This window comes from Pocillopora damicornis, chromosome 1, assembly GCF_964200805.1.
Source record: "Pocillopora damicornis chromosome 1, jaPocDami1.2, whole genome shotgun sequence".
Lineage (NCBI taxonomy): Eukaryota > Metazoa > Cnidaria > Anthozoa > Scleractinia > Pocilloporidae > Pocillopora > Pocillopora damicornis.
Genome location: NC_142670.1, coordinates 26,197,482 through 26,214,981, shown reverse-complemented (window position 1 = coordinate 26,214,981; position 17,500 = coordinate 26,197,482). Strand labels below are relative to the sequence as shown.

The 17,500-nt window shown below is 37.5% G+C and overlaps 1 protein-coding gene across 1 annotated transcript in view; it reads right to left on the bottom strand.

Moving 5' to 3' along the window:
- Positions 1-15,735, bottom strand: part of LOC113685004 (polycystin-1-like protein 2) — a 28,835-nt gene extending 13,100 nt beyond the window's left edge. The window contains exons 1-14 of the mRNA XM_089182142.1: positions 15,693-15,735; positions 13,809-14,180; positions 11,018-11,422; positions 9,986-10,111; positions 9,625-9,726; positions 5,973-6,326; positions 4,884-5,518; positions 4,584-4,760; positions 3,817-3,942; positions 3,406-3,591; positions 2,908-3,156; positions 1,676-2,407; positions 1,116-1,349; positions 1-320 (exon numbers count right to left, since the gene is read on the bottom strand). The exon at positions 1-320 is cut by the window's left edge and continues 940 nt beyond it. Coding sequence (XP_089038268.1) covers positions 1-320; positions 1,116-1,349; positions 1,676-2,407; positions 2,908-3,156; positions 3,406-3,591; positions 3,817-3,942; positions 4,584-4,760; positions 4,884-5,518; positions 5,973-6,326; positions 9,625-9,726; positions 9,986-10,111; positions 11,018-11,422; positions 13,809-14,180; positions 15,693-15,735 — 4,061 coding nt within the window. The remainder of the gene's footprint in view (positions 321-1,115; positions 1,350-1,675; positions 2,408-2,907; positions 3,157-3,405; positions 3,592-3,816; positions 3,943-4,583; positions 4,761-4,883; positions 5,519-5,972; positions 6,327-9,624; positions 9,727-9,985; positions 10,112-11,017; positions 11,423-13,808; positions 14,181-15,692) is intronic.
- Between the last annotated feature and the right edge of the window lie 1,765 nt (positions 15,736-17,500).

Genomic DNA, 17,500 nt, shown 5'->3' with positions numbered 1-17,500 from the left:
CGAATCAGAATTTCCTCTAGGTACCACGAGGGATTATCTCCAAAATTATCATGCCCAATCTGCACTCTTTGAATCGAACCAAGTGATTTGGTAACATAAAGTACAAAAACATCTGAATTACCTCGAGAGAATAACACATCAACTGCAGCAGGCTCTTCTTGGCTAAGCTGAAGAATGCCACTCTTTCCTTCAGAACCGTATATCTCCAAAGCTACATGAGCAGTCGTGCCTGAGTTTTTCCAAGCCCCAGTAGTAATCACTATAATATACTCATATGTGCTACTTGAAGATGATGATGGAAGTTGGATTGGTAATTTCCTCTAGAAAAACGTAAAAAAGCATGAACTATTCACACGGCTAGCTAATGTATATTCTTAATTCGCTTTCTTGTCCCTTTCCGAAAAAAAAATCATGGTAAACCCTGAAAACGGTTTAATTTAATTGACTGTCACTTCACTTTTAAATTTTAATTTTTTTTTAGGATATGTTAAACGCGTTTAAAAGTTAAAATCTCGATCTCAACAAACCTTAAAAGCGAATAATGTCGTCAACATTAAAGCCTTTTCCTCCTAGCCCTTTAACCCCTAGAAGTGATCAACATGTAATTTCTCCAACAAACATCTGCCTATTATTCAGGAAACAGGTCATGAGGATATTCAGACTTATCAAGTAGAAGTTGGTATCTTGATATAATATATAGATTTAGCCAAGCCTAAAAGCGGAGCTCGCATCTTTTTCTCCCGCACGTCTCAACGTCTTGCCCTGGCCAGGACTAGAACCCGGGTCGTCAGACTCTGAGCCCAGTGCACTGACCACTGGACTACTGAACAAAGCCGTGGTGTTGCCCGCGGTTCATTTGACCGCGCATGTTAAAAGAAGCACCTTGTACGGTCGTACGGTCGTACATCCAAATTTTTTCGGATTGATGGGTTACTGCTATTTTGTATAATTATCGGGCTACGCACTGCGAGCTCTACTATTAGCAAATGGTCATTACTTATTTTACAAGAAAATTTATAACAGCTGGAGGGGAGAATTGACAATCGGAGTTTGAGAGTGAAAGGGCATGTCCCGTGAAAACAATGGTCCTAAGCAAAATCCGGGTCGACACTTACATTTTTCGCGTCTTCTTTGTCGAATTTCCTTACGATAACAAACGTAGTTGTATAACACAATAAAACCATTGCAATAGCCACAATTACAGCGATATTTCCAGTTTCTGGTAACTGCTGGAACTCGACTAGAACCTTGTCGAAGTCAATAGGATTCGGTTCAACTGAAAGACTTCCCCCAAATGATGTCAGGTGGCTACAGCTACAATTTAAGAATCCATCTAATTCTGCTAAAACCTGGCATTATAAAACGCAAGGAAGATATTATTAAGAAAAATAATCATTTTGGCTGTCACCATTAATCACATTGTATGTTTTCTGTTTTAAGGCGCTGATTAGCCCCGGCTGGTTATCAAATCGATTCGACTTTTGTCTGAAAATGTTCTCTTATCAAAGATTAGCCTGAATGCAATAACGAACCTAATGAGTAAAGATTATTACAATCGCACAGTAATTTTGCAAATATTACTCAGGAAAGCTCCAAGTATCTGAACTGTGTCAAATACAATGTTAAATTTAGAAAACAGATTGTCCCGAAGATCGTTATATAATTTTTCACTTACCCGACAGCCAGATGATTTCCACTTGTCAAATTTTTCTGACCAGTAAACACAACTACCTAAGACCACCTTCAGAGTGTACTTCTGGTCTGTTGTGGAATCATAAACTGGCATCACAGAGACATTTTCACCCTGGGGTGGGGTGGGTGGTGGATCTTTGACTTCGACGCAGGAACGCTTTCTTCGCCTTCCTCCAAGACAAGACCTTTTATCTCTTTTGTGAGATAAATTCACTGTGGCGTTGTAATTTTTTAAGCCAAGAAAGTATTTCCCGGGACGCTCAGCAAGTACTTGTATCGGTGCATGAGGATTCAAGGAGCAGACCGTTTGTCCTTCACTTTTGTCATATGCACTTAGCATCCAAACACACTTTTCGTCATGAGAGATAGTGGCATTAAGGTCGTAGTCTTGAGATGTTGGCCGCTGACCAAAACGCATATATGCAAACAGATATACGTTTGGTGCTTGAGGGTTGATTTCCATCATCAGCAAGGTGTTTCCAAGTCTAACCTCTATCTCATGAAAAAGTAAATTGTCATTCCTTGTGAAATACTTTGCCTTTTCCGTAAAGTTTTTCCCAGGTTTCAAAGGTGTAATGATGACGATGTCTTCCGAGAGATTTGATACTTTAATTAGCTCTCCTTTGTTGTTTTTCAGCTGCAGGGTTACAACATCAGAGTCAACTCGCTCCTTTGAACTATCCCAAGTGTAAGGGTTAAAAGAAAATGACAGCATCTAAAAGAAGAACGATTGAAAATTTTACTTGTTTGATTTTATTGGTGGACTTCCAAACTGAACACAAACAAAGTATTCGGTGTCACTACTAATCATAAGTTATCATAAGTCAAGGGCAAAATAAAACTGAAAATATATTTTTAAAACAAAAAAAATAATAATACTATTTACCTGGTCTCTTAATATGAAATATTTTCATTGCCAATTTTTTGAAACCAGAATGTAAAACGACGAAAATGGCTAGTAGGAGATCTGATCCTGTTATCAACTCAGTTGTAAGGTTTATTTAAGGAGATGTTAAGAAAATCAAGCTTGATTCGACTCTTTTTGCCGTCCCAAGTGCCAGAGTCGAACATGCCAAAAGCAAGACAAGAAATATGATTGCTGAAGGTAATAGGAAACTTTTAAGGTACCCAATGTGTTACTTTAACTTGACTGGGGTCGGTATCTGCTGAAATAAAACTTGGATTGATATTTTCCTGTAGGGCGTGAATACCTACCTGAACATCTACGAAACTTGTTATGTTTACTCCAGAGAGTAACAATTGGCCATTAGACGGTAAGATAAACTGGCCTTTTCCTGCTTTTATTTCCAGTCCTGAGAGTCTCTGGATGCTATATCTTCCGAGTGTCATGGATAGTTGTCCTACTGTGATTGGTATCGTTCTTTCATCAGGCACTGTCAGGGCCAACACTGAGTCTGCAACTTTCTCGAGGGCCTTCATTGAAATCTTCACCAATATCTTACCCTGTAGAAATTGCATAAAATAAACAGAGAATATAAGCAGGTTATGGATTTTCGCAAGCTTGAAACAAACAAACAAACAAAGTTCCAAAATCTGAATGATGAAGAGAATAACGGTGAAGTTAATAGCAATCTGCAATGGACCATTCGCCAATGAAGAAATTCTAACAATTATGCTTGCATGCATAAATAAGTTTTAAAAGTCTATTTAATTTTAGACTTTAAGACACCACCTAAATTTTCATTACAGCACCTGTTGTTGAAAACTTGACTTGAAGTCCTCTGATGCAATCACTGCTGCCGCCTTCAGAGCGTAATTTAGACACAAAGCCAAGTTTTCTGCTGATTGGGTTGTCAGCTGTATGTCTGCTACGTCTTTTTCCTGGGCGAGAGACCACAGGAGTGACGTCATTGAACTGATAGCAGATAGGGAGATATTCTGTGGAGCGCAAATGAATATAAATGGAGATGCTTACTTTCAGATTTATTTCCTTTTACCTTTGTAGGTATAATTTGTGGTTAAGTAGTTAAAGTGAGTACTTTGCAGTTGTTGTCATTGCTATTGTTTCTTGAGCCTTTCTGGTTAAATAATGTCATGGTATGAAAACTTGACGTAAAAACCATAGCTTTTCAAGCCCCAGTCAACATGACGGGATTAACCTACCAGAGACTGGTGGGGCACTTTCTCCAAAACCTGAAGAGCAGAACCGATAACTGATGAACTTTGAAGCAGTTCGGAGAAAGTTCTCGCTTCCAAGGAGGAAAAGCTTTCAAGGATGTAGTTCATAACCTTGAACAATGATAAACATATCAGCTTAATGTTATTTTAGCCAGTAAAGAATTAAGCAAACAGACCGTATCCCGCATAAGGAGGATCGTTCCAAAGATAACACATCTAAAGGCATATTTAGACGCAACGTATCAGGTTTCCCACTAAAAATTGCTAATTAAAACCCATCAAAATGATGTTTGCAAGCGCATGATTGGTCTAAATGCATCAAAACACCAAGCTGAAACGAAGGAATGCCTAGTGATTTCAAACCTCACTTTCAAAACGTTGTAAGTATTGGTTTAAAATTTAATTCGTTCTTCACTCATTACAACGAAAGAAAATTGTTTGCTCACACTCTCAACCCGCGAGAATTAACAATGGAAAATGAACATCTGAGTGACAATGAAGCCAAGACTCTCGCGCTGCAAAAATATCAGATATTAAACACGTAAGCCTCCATTTTTCTCAAAAATATGTTCCTGTATTTAGTGTATTAAATTTTTCTGTTCTTCGGAATTTGATTTCTTTTGTTATCTTCTTTTTTAATTACAAATTATCTATTCCTTTTTTTGCATGTTTGGCTCTTTGCTTTTAGGATATGATCATAACGAACTAGTTTTATTTCACTTTTTAAGTGACAGTTTGGGTTTTAAAAGTACCTTGTATCTCTCCTGCAATTCAATTGAGGTTTCTTGTGAAACGGATAGCAGGACAGAGTTTGCTATTAGTGCCGCTTTCCTCAGGTTTCCGCTCCTGATGAATTCATCGAATAAACTGTCATTTGCCATTAGAAAGTTTGTGATAGCATCGGGTCTTTCTTTCTGAGATGGCTTGATCTGCAAAAGTCAAAAGCGAGTATCTATGACTATAACTAATCTATATCTAATAGGGACCAAAAGAAATTGAAATATTCTCACATCCTTTCATGCTAGACATTAAATCAATGGTTAGCGACCTACATGAACTGTCAAAGGGATTGGGAAAGCAGAAATTCCAAAATTGTCAGTCACTGTAGCGTTAAACTTGACAGTAAAGTTATCTGCATTGTTCCCAGGCGGTATCCAAGAGGTTCTTATGGTGTCGTTAACGCCACGATACAACACATTGTACAGACCGTTCTCTAGCCTGTATTGAAACTGGAAAGTCAGAGGGGTGTTGTCACTTTCCCAGTTGCTACAGCTCAGATTGAAATCAGTCTTCAGTGAGATGCCGCTTGGCGGAGTGATCGAACAGTTCCCCCCTGTAGGAGGTATCGCTATGACGAAATCGTAAGCATTCATTCCCTTTAAACCGTTCGTAGTTGTAATTATTAGTGCCAAGCGGTACTTATTTCCACTAGTAAGGGAACCTTCTTTGATAACAATGTCACTTGAATTCAGCGGTGTACTTGTGATGAGTCGTAGATTATGTTTCCTTTGCCAGGTAAAGGACATGTTTTGCTTAAATTGCTGGTAGAGCATCCACTCATAGGAAGATATTTTAGAGCACTGTAATCCGCGGCATTGTGATTCGATGCTAAGTTTGACCGAGGGACTCACTTTAGTGTGGCAGTTAAAGAAACATCTAAAAAGAAGCAAAAAAGATTGGGCGAACACTCAGTGAAGAAAGGGTTTTGAACTTCCGTTATTTGGTGTGAGCATGTATCTAAAAAGAACAGCTGCAGCAATGGCTGCAATTTAACATTGATATGAATGACTGTTAATGAAGCTACAACAACAGTAACAACCAGAACGACAATGTTAACCGTAAATATATCATTAGCAGCAACCACAAATTTAAAAAAAACGAAGGCGGCAGAAACAACGAAAAATAACGAAACCAGAAACAAAACAAGTAGAACTGGGCGACAGAAGCATCAGTAGTGAAAATAATGAGCAATAGCAAGGTAAAGAACAAATATAGGTATTAAAGATGGCAACAAAAGCAACATTAAAAACAAACCAAACAAACTAAATAACAGAAAAAAACAAAGTAGACCCCTTACCTTACATATATTTCTGGGGGATCTCCTTTTATCAAATGAACAACTTGATAAACGGTGGAAATACGACTGTCCTTGGTCACAACCAATTTAATTATGTAGGTCTGATTAAGAGACAAAGCTTCGGTGTTTAAGGAAATTTGTTCGCCAGATGCTTTTCCAGAATAATGGATGGCTGACTCGTTCACGGCCGTAAAGAAATCTTTCTCCCCTTTCGCGTCCGCTTGTTTGCTGGAGTGATTAGCTATGATTATGCCATAATGCCAGGTGAATTTCATTCCTGATTGGTTGCCATGTGCAACTTCTGGGTCATACGATAGTAAGGCATTCAGTGTCATGTTTTTCTGGAGTCCTCTTGTTACTTCTGCGCCCCCGGAAATGACCGCCACAAGGTCAGGTTTTCTTTTGCCCAACTTCGCATCTAAAATAACGTTGTTAAAATAAATCAATAAATCAAACAAACAAACTTAGCATAGTTACGAAAAAGGCGACTTTCTCTGTTCTTATCAGTTTAACCGTTATTTACGGTTTTTTTGTTACATCGTTGACATGGAAGAACTTTTGACCGATGCTTTTCATCAAACCCTCAACACATAAAAGATGTACGCTTTAGGAGCCATTTCGAGCTGTTTCATTACCGTAAAGCTCGACAATTACTTCCGGTATGTTAACCCACGATTTTACTTCAAGTGAGTCGATTCGCAAACTACCGCAGACGTGTCTGGTCATGTATGAGTTATTGTTAAAGAGGTTGAAAAGTTTTTGATGGAAGCCTCTCGGAAGGAGTTGTGGGAACATGTTAACATGAAATACGATAATAGATTTTATTGATTGATCTGAAAAATTATTCATTTGACTATCCATTAGGACTTTCTTTGGTTCACGATAAAAACAATTAATATAAAAGGTTTGAAAATACTTGGGTACTGGTCAACTCAATGCAATAAATCAGTTTATACATTGAATGCACTGTCCATTTTGTCTTCCCAGCCAGTAGATTTAGAGAAAATTTCAATAATCGTACTTTCAATGCACAAAAAACTGGTTAAGGAGAACTCGATGGGCGTTAAGTTCCATTAGTTCTAATTTTAAAAACTGCTATCAACCAGAAAAGGTAAAAAAAATTCGTATCATTCTTACTTTGAATAGACTTGTAATAACTAATGACAAGGAGATTTAAATATATTCAAAGAATATAAAATTTGGTTGAAAAATTAGAATTCATGATGGGCTGGAAAAATAAGATTAAAAAAAAATAAGTATATAATCATACAGGTTACTTTAGCGGAAAATCCAAGCCAAATATTCGCTGCATTTAACAGCTTTTCACAGCTCTTACATGTACCCGTGCGCATGCATGTAAGGCTTTAATGTTGACAAAACTCGTACTCATGAAGATTTCGTAGAGACCTGTAGTTCGCACAACTTATACAAATTCTGAAGCGAATAAAACTTTTTTACAACCTGCTTCCTTCAGATGTGTTCCAGAAACATTATATGGTGTAGTATCAAAGAGAAATGAAGAAAGTTATCGAAGCATTCCATTTTGAATGGAAGTTCATAAGGATGTTGCTTCAAAAAACATATCTCAGCCTAAACTAAAATTACCTTTTCATACAAACAAACCATGATGAAACATAAGCAATTAATAAACCCAACCCAGTTTGAATGTAAAATCCAAAATCTAACTAACCTGAAGATGAATAGGAAAAACCGCAAAAATATCACAGGCCAATCACCAATAAGAACAAATGTCTGTATAGACACTTCAGTGTGATTTTTTTGATGTTGTGTGCTTTTTCTTGCAACCATCTATTTATAGTATCTATAAGTCAGTAAAATTTCAGAAGCAATGTTTTACTAGCTGACATCTGAGAAGTCCACTCTAGTAATTTGACACATTCCAGGAAATGAATTGTCTTCTCTCAAGTCCAGAAGAAAGCTTAATTTTATCCCAGAACTTTCTTAAAATTTAAATGTGTTCGAATAGGCAAAGAAAAACAGACGCCTGCCGCTAGTTTACGGAATGTGTTATTGTAAAAAATTTCACCATAGGAAATAAATGAGAATTTGAAACGAAAGCAGGGATAAAAACCAGTCTGCCGTCGTTAACCATGCAACGTTAGCTTACGGTATGGTTTCTTGATCGAACAGAAAATTTTCCATTAAATGCGATATTTTTATTTTGATTGATTGGTGATTTCTGAAAGCGTTCTGCAAGCCCCAAATTGAATAAAATGGTCCCGTTTTAGACTTAAACCATTCGTCAATCTCACCGATACAAATTTATCAAGTAGATGCGAACCTCCTTTTTTTGCGTCTTTCATGAGCAAAGTTCATTTGCCTCTACTCGGGGCACTGATTTCCACCATTTTACGGCTACCGACGTTCGCTTCAGTTTTCGCGAATTTTCTAGAATAAAGAAGCAAATCTGGGAGGAAAAATTTATCCCGTTTCTAAGTTCACTGTACGGTACCTCTGACTGAAATATGAGGGTAGTCATTTTCGGTCGATGTGCCAGTCCTCACGCGGTCTTGAAAAAAAGTTGCTCTTAACTATTGATGCCAAAAATTTGAGAGGCAAATAAAATGTGTACAATTATAAAAGACATTATGTAATCAGTTTTAAATATGTGGAGTATTACTTGAATATATTATTGCGGTAAAACACCAATGAATTATAAACTAAAGCTAATATCAAACGACGATGGATAAAAAAGTTTTGAATTTTTCCTGAGCTTAACTTAAAAGAAAACTCAGATAAGAATCAACTTCCTTCCGGGCTGTCCTTTTCGGTTCCTTTGTGCTTTGCTTTTTCTTTGTTGTAGACTTTTTTTCCAGTCTTTTTTTCTGGGGCTTTTTTTCTTCGTTCTCGTGCCACTCTTCGTTAGATAATCTCCGTTTTACATCAGTCTTTTTAAGTCGTTTTTGGCGTTCCTCTCGTTCCTCTTGCCGTGTAAATACTAAGAATCAATAAGCTTTCAACTATGAACTAGTCAGTATAACTTCCTGCTGAAAATGCAGGTTGTAAATTCCTTCGCTTGCGCAGCTTCAACTCTGCTAGCCCGCGTGAAGCCCTCGTGTAATCGCTAACTGGATGCTCGCGGTACTTGGCAACGAACTCCGGCAGTAGTGTACTTCATCACTCTGTATCTGAGCTTCTTAGCGCACACGAATGTCTCTCCAAATTAAGCTTGCGACCACCCTTACGCATTACCTATTCCATTTCCCTTTTGCCTACGTAATAGCCAAATTTTGCTCGCGGTACTCGGCAACGAACTCCGGCAGTAGTGTACTTCATCACTCTGTATCTGAGCTTCTTAGCGCACACGAATGTCTCTCCAAATTAAGCTTGCGACCGCCCTTACGCATTACCTATTCCATTTCCCTTTTGCCTACGTAATAGCCAAATTTGAGCCCGCAATACGGTTGCCCGCGCATGCTAAAAGTAGTACCTTGGACGGTAGGTCATACGAAAACACACTAAACCAAATTTTCTGGCCTTGATGGGCTATTACTAAATTTCATAGGTATGGGCCACCCTGCGCGCGCTGCGGGCTAAGCCATGACAGTCAAGCGCTACACCTGAGTTTATGGGTATATAGTATACATTAGATATTATATAGTATATAGTATAAAGTATATAGTGTGTAGTATATAGTATTATTCCTTGTCAGTACTACGACATACGTTCTTGCTGATTTTGTTATTAGCACTTACTATAAGATGTTGTTATTGGGGTTGTAGTTGAAATTTGCGTCGGTGTTGGTGATGACGATGGCGTCGGCGATGACAGTAGCCATGGCGATGCTGATGCCGATGCTTAAGATGGATAATAATGGAAATCTTCGATTAGAACGAGATGTTAATTGAGCTCTTTCACTGTTTTACGGCTTTCCTCATAACATGACAGTTAGGTACTAAACCTAAGTATCTAGTATATAGTATATATTATGTACTGTATAGAATATATTACAGAGTACATATTATATTTTATATAGTATAAAGTATGTAGAATATAGTATTATTCCTTGTCAGTGTTACGACATACGTTCTTATTGGTTTTGTTATTAATACTTACTATAAGATGCTGTTATTGAAGCTGTAGTTGAAATTTGCATCGGCGTTGGTGATGACAACGGCGTTGGCGATGACAGTAGCGATGGTGATGGCGATGGCGATGGTGAGGATGATGATGATGCCGATGCTAAAGATGGGTGATAATAGAAATCTTCGATTGGAATGAGATGTTAATCGAGCCATTTCAAAATTGTATGGCTTTCCTATTAGCACATGTTCAAATATTTTCCAAAATACTAGGTGACCGCATTGTGTGACGAGACCAAAAGGGAGACAACGGTAAGCGTGGCATCGATTAATTTTATATTTGCTTGGATTTTTGCAGATAATAGAGACGATAGACCACAAAATACCTGTGTGAGTTCAAATAAATTAAGTTTTTTTTTATCTTAAGGTGAAGTTATTCGATATTTTCGTTATTTTAAAAGTTATGCTCTTTTTCTGTCAGAAAGCTGAAAGCGTTAGGAACACAAAATGTCCCATCTCAACCCTCCCGGCCAAAATAATAGCTTTTGCATGCCTATGTTTATCTTTTTGGTAAGCAGAGCATCAACTAAATTCCAACTCAGTATTGACTATTTTTTAAACAAGAAAATGTATATACGCCATCTGGTGACTGTCAGACTAATGATTCTTTGCAATTAGTATTCACCATCATTTTGTTCAATCGAAAGGATAAATCAACTACATAAAAATAACTGATGATTGAAAGTCTTATAACTTTTCTTACTCGTAACAATAGTGATGGAAACAGAACCATCTTGAACTTTCCTCTGCACACAGGATTGAAAGTTAGACATTTATATCGTGAAAAACCTTCATTGAGATTGTTTCAAACATATTTTCATTTACGCAAAGGTAACTGCAAACTTGATTCTGACTGTCAGAGGATTTACATAAATTCTGTTGTGAGTATCACAAACTTTAGCAAAGAATTTTTTTTAATGCGTCTAAGCGCCTCTGGTGCCCTCTACTTTACTCAAAATAATATTAACAGAAACAACAAATACATGCAACAACAACAAAAACTTACCCATGGAAATCTCACAAATATAAGCGTGCCACTTTTCCCAAATTGTAACATTGCTAACACCACTACCAAGCACGCCCCGTTCGCCATTACTAGACAGCTTGTACATGAAGGCCGCGTCGTGTTCAGCACTTGGCTCCTCTTGTCCCCATTTCCAAATAGTCAGCGGTCTTCCACTCACCCAGGTCCAATTCGCGGCCCCTTTGGTTAAACCAATACTCCATTTAATGTCAGAGTGGATATTATTTCGCCTTTGAATCTCGTCATTGATGAAACTCCATTCCTCTTCGGTTTCAATGGAAACTAGATCCCCTCCTTGGTTTTGGCAGGTGACTCTGTTCCAGAGCCAGTATCTTCCATACGCCGAAAATATGTACCAAGAGTTTTGAAAAGTTACATTTTGCCATTCTACAAAATGATGAAAAGGAAAATAAAAATACTAATTATCATAATGATGATAAACAAAGTAATAATTATAATAATGATGGTAGCATAAAAAGGTTATAATCACAATGACAATAAAGGAGAAAAACAAATGAGATGGAAAACAGTTAAATCAGTGTCAGTTAATACAATAAATCTTTCATAACTATCTCTGACCTGTCTTTCTGAATTATTAACTACACATCAGCTAAGAGTATCTGTGAGTTCGTGTAATTCTGGTAGTTGAGTTTTTGAATATTAACTAGTTGCTCGTTGACACCTCCTTCCCCTCCCCCCCCCCAAAAAAAAAAATCTGGACAGACTTCAAGTAAGTTCCCAAGAATGTGCAACTGGAGATACACAGTTAACTGTATACAGTTGATATGGAAAAGGTTGTAGGAAAAAAGAGCAAAAATTTAAAGTGCACGCGACAATCTCAAAAGATTATATGTGAAATGGTAATCAATATGGAAATAAAAAGTAAAGATAAATTAATTAGGGTAGGTTCTTGCTTTTCGTTTTTCATGCATTTTAGATTTTGAAGTCAGTCTTGTAAATTAAATAGGCTCATCCAACCCGTGATGCCTGATTTCCCTGAAATCCTGAGGTCGTCTAACTACGACCTGAAAGCTACCTGCAATACCTTTCGGGGTTATTGTTTGCACTTCCGACAACCTCTCTCGAAAGAAAAGTATTTATTATTTGTTTTTCTCAGAGGGCACGTTAACGAATTCTGCAATCTTATGGGTTCTTAATACGCTCCGGATTTTCGTTTTGCCAGCTGGGCAGTATTTTTAAGCAATTCATTTCAAGGCAAATCAAGCCGATTAATAACTTATTATTAATCCCTTCTTTCTCTCTTCCTAGAATCACTTTGGTTACCAGCGAAAAAACATGGTTTTGAAATGAATTTTATCAGCAAATTTCATTCAATGGGTTGACACGCGGCCTAAAAACCGCTTGTAATTAACCTAAACCTTCACTAGAAGTAACTCGGAAAGTTAGAACGTAACGTATGTGTTTAAATTGAACTAATTAAGGAACTTTATTCGTTTTATATCTGAATTCTCTCAAACAATTTGTCCATTAAAAACAGTGAACGAAGTGTTCAGTTCTATACTTCAAATGAGCTTTCGGTAAGTTAGGACATTTCTACCGTAAATTTCACAACAGAAAACGAAGGAATTCAACGAGAAAAAGCTGCATTAAAAATTCACTTTTTGATTAAAGACCAGATTTAACGACGCGATTGGACCAAACAAACGAGCAAACTCCCACAACTTCAAAACATAGATTTAAATTTGCTTACAATTACTTTCCATTTACTGACTAAGCAGAGTTGTACTTCGTTCATCAAAAGTCGTTGGAAGTAATACTTTCCGTAGGATCATTGACTGCTTTTGAAAAAAAAATTGTCGCCACAGTCATTGAACTTAAGTTAGTTTGCCAAACCAGTGCAGTTGTTGTTGTTGTTTTTTTTTTCTTTTTTAAAGCGTGCATGCGCTTTTTTTCTTACGTGCTCTCTTACTGACAGGTGTCAGAGTGTGACAGATACTTGTAAAAAAATGTTTTGAAGTCTCTTTGGAAGCCTTCTAAATCGCCCTTTTCCTTATACAAATAAAAATGTTTCGTTGAAGCCTCTCTTTCATTTGCATTACCTAAGTCTGTTTCAACTACCATTTACTCGCTCGAAAATTGTTCATTTCACGGTGGATCTTTGCCGTAATTACAACACTCAATCATTAGGGTCCTTTTGGAAAACATTTCGTGAAGTTTAAAAAAAAAATTGTTATTCACCAGCCTAGGTCAGTCCGTATTGGGGAAAACTGTACACTCTTTCTTAAGTAGCGGTACTCAAGACCTTAGGCACAGTCTTACCCAATACGAACCCCCGGCCGGTGAATAACATATTTATCACTGACTCATACAAGAAATACACATGCGCACCCACCCTCACACAAAATATAGAAATACTTCAATGTGTCATGTTCAAACAAAAACAAAATGCATAAGCTCACTGACCCCAGTGAACACACCTTGTAACTTGTGGGGAAGGAAAATTCCGTTAACTAGATTATCCCAATCGCATCCCACTTGACAAAAGTTGTGAAATGTACAATTTCGATCGCTGTTATTCAAGCTGCAAGCGATGCAAAAATGGCAACTCTAGAGTGATATGGCAAGGGCATTGAGTTCAACTGCTAATGCGCGCTTAAAAGTTCCTTCATCGCTCAAACGTACAAGTTGGGTGAGCTGAGCATATTCTGTGCACAATATTTTTAATTTCAGAGGCAAGAGTAATTTTCATGACAAAAGTGTACGAGTAATGTTTCAGCACATAATGTAGTTTATGGTTGGAATGTGATCTTACCTCCGGGCATCTCGCAGATATAGGCTTTATCATCACACTTAGAGATACCATTAAAGACGCTTCCGTTCTCGGATATTTCCGCGTAACTGTCGTGAGAATCTGGCTCAAGATATTGCCATTTCGAAACATTCAGTTGTTCTCCACTCTCCCAAGTCCAAACCCCGTCTCTCTTCCTTAAACCAATGTGCCACCTACTAGTGTTCCAAGTACCGCGCTTTCGAATCTCATAATTGATAAACTGCCATTTTTCTTCAGTTTCGATGGAAACTAAGTTACCTCCCTGGACGATACAGACAATCCTGTTATTAGACCAATCTCTTCCGCTTTTGGAAAATATGTAAGAGGAGTTTTTGAAACAGGTTGCTAGGCACTCTGTGAAAAAAAAATAAATGAATAAATAAATAAACCCAAAAAATATATATGCTGATAATCATAGTGATAACGATAGTGATGAAGACGAGAAAGTATTTTTTTATTATTAATTTTGATAACCAAAAATGGGCATCAAAACCCTAAACCTCACTGAAACAAAAATTAGAATTAGGCTAGATTTTACAAGTGGAAATTGGTGAGATCAGGGTGATAGCACCGTTATTCTTTGTCTTGCTTTCCAACTTACGTTTTGAATTACAATCCGACGTAATTCTAACAGGAAGTCTATGACTAACTATTATGATAGATCAGTCAAATATTATATTTTTCTTCTAGTTCATTTTAAGGTACATAAACATTTAATTGGAATTACTCTACTCCACCTGCTCCTGGAAATTCCATCATCACATGAAGGATGACTGTAGAAGAAAAAATGAGCGGATCAATTGATTGTTGTCTCAAGGAAAAAATTTGAAACAATGAAAAAGTTTATAAGATTTCGAGTTAGACTAGCATTGATGCATTTTATTTGCTACATGCACTTTTACATCCACTCGAGGCTTCTATTGCCTTCCCTAGGGAACTGACGGATAAATTTTAAAAAATGGAGCATCTCCGCAATTTACCAACCAGCTTAACAAAACTTGTTCCATGTGGAAAACATTTTTTTAAGGATACGGTAGACATTGGCAAATGTCCCTCCGAAAAAATTTTTAAATGGGCTATTCACAGTGCAAACAAACTATAAATAAATGAAAAGCATATCAAATGCGCCATCCAGAAAAAAGAAAAAGTTTAGTTCTAGCTCGATGTAATCGTAAACAGACTGAGACGCAACAATTTGAAACGGACGATGTTTCTTTGAGCGAATTAATCAGGTATCAAATCTGACCGCTCAAATAAAACTTCTGCACAATTTGAATCTTGTGCGGTTGGTCTCTAAAATTTTGTGAGCATTTTCCATATTCTTATGTGTTACTTAACTAAAAGAAGAGCAATTCGATAAGTATAAAGTTTGCTTTCGGGTATTAAGAAGATTAATTTAAGAGAGAAATATGTTTTAATTGTCTATGACGTCCAACTTGGCGAACAGTCAGAAGTCACCTAACCTTAATGTCAATAACATAAAAAAGCTCTAACGGTTATTTGAATAAAGCTTCATCCGATGGCTCTAAGCGAACCTTTTCGTAATGCAATGCCGAACGCCAATACAAACACAGAAGTGTCCCGCGGTGTCTCGGGAGACTGTCAGCAAAAACATATTTTGCCGGTAGCAGTTTCCGCACCAGAACTTAGTTAAATAACCCGCTGGCCGGCCATTTCGATTTCATGTCTTTTATTTTTTTCAACTTAAAAGCCGCCTAAGCACACTTCGGCAGAACTCGTTAAAGGTTGCTGATCGAGCGCTCGTCGCTTCAACCACGAACCCTTATCCGTTTCGGTGAGTTTCTTCAACTATTCCGCATCGAGTTTCCTTAATTCTTGTACTTACAGACAGGATTCTTTTCTTACTTTCACCAAAGGACTCTTCCCTCTTTTTCTTTTCGCCATCCATAGTCTAGTTTTAAGCGCAGAAAAAAAGCAAACATCTCAATGTGCAACAGAAATCAGATGTTTACATGATTGAAATTGAAGAACCAGGATGTTTTGGGTGTCTATAAAACGACGACCAGCTGACTGCGGATGGCGGATGCTGATGGAAAAGGTGGATAGAAAAGTGTGGATGGAAAAAAATATATTTAAAAATTGTATTAGAAAAATGAAATTTTTGGGACAATACAAAACAAGGTATAAAAAAGTGTTTTGAGTCAAGCCCGGACCAATTTTTTGTCCTTAGCTTTGCATTGCCAAGAAATATTATATTTCACAGCTACTCACTGAGACCAGCGCAAAACTCTCGTCATAATTTTTCCAAAAAATTTGATATATTAACTTATCAATCTTCGGTATCTAGAACTAATTTAGATAAATTCAACCATTCGACAGGATCAGTATCAATGTTGTATCTTCCTATGAAGAAGTCGTGGTGTGCCTTGATTTGTTCTTCTGTCAAAACAGTGTCTTTTTAAATTAGAAGAGTATGACAGTCTGAGAGCAGTCCTTCATGAAAAAGATCTCCTTCTATGTTTGTGCAATTCTCTTACAGGAATTCTGCCTCTGTTGCAGGAGTTGCAGAAAAGTTGATAAGTTTTTCATTATTGTACCAGCAGCCTTGAATCTGCTTGCAACATCAACAACTGTTGACGCATATTTGAAGACTTTCTTACCTCTCGAAAGCCTGTCATGATAAAGGAAAAGAAGACCAGCTTGATAAACTGCGTTTGGAGATGCAACATCAAGAGTTGGTCTCGAAATATGTTTTGGGGCAAGTAAATAAATATGCTAGATGGTCTGCCTCACCAACTAAAGCTTTGCTTCATCTTCAGTCACTCCGGCTTCTTGAGCCAACTTCTTTACAGCTAGCAATCCCTTCCAAAAGCCTTTAGAACTATAACAAACTCTCGAAAGTTTTCTGTCCAATTTATTATAGTTCACAAGAAACGACTGGCAAGCCTTCAGCCAGTCCACAGAGCGGTAACCAATTCCAAAGCCAAAGCCATTCCTCCGACATAGATCATTTCACCTTGTTGTTGTTGAACACTCGGCTTGTAGAAATCGGAAAGTTATTAACACTATTCTGTTCTCCAATCAAATATTTTGCGTGATAGCTCCCACCAACGAAGGCAGTCCCATAAATGAGCCCTCCACCGATCTTTATTGCTAAGCTTGCCCCTTTTTTTTTTTTTTTTTTTAATTTTTTTATCTTCAACACGATTTTCAAAATCAACAACAAGTATCCATCATGAACTTTTGACGAAGTTCCGCCCCTTCGGAGCCAGGCCAGAGGCTTGCCGCTCCGCGGCCAACCCCCTCTAAGGCAAGGATTCTTTGGCTCTTTATCCATATCACTGAGATAAAATATTAAGGTAGTCTCAATGATTGCGCAGACTGCTACTAACTCAATTGCATTCTTTGTAAATCGGTTGAACATTTTTAAGATGGCAAAATCTTTTGTTCTTTAAGATACCGTTTTGGCGAGATTGATGCAGCGACCACGACAGTGAACTTCACGTAGTTCATGAGATTTAAACTCCGATCAGAAGTTATCGGTTCTTAGATGACTTTCTTTGCAACCCATTCAATTCCAGCAAGGAAGCTCAATCGGTCAATTTTTTCACAAGCTTAATCAGACATTTTATTCAGTAAACAGAAAAAAAAATTAATTCATTGACTTTACTCCTACAGGAAGCCCCAAGAGGCAGGCCGCAGAGCGGTTATTA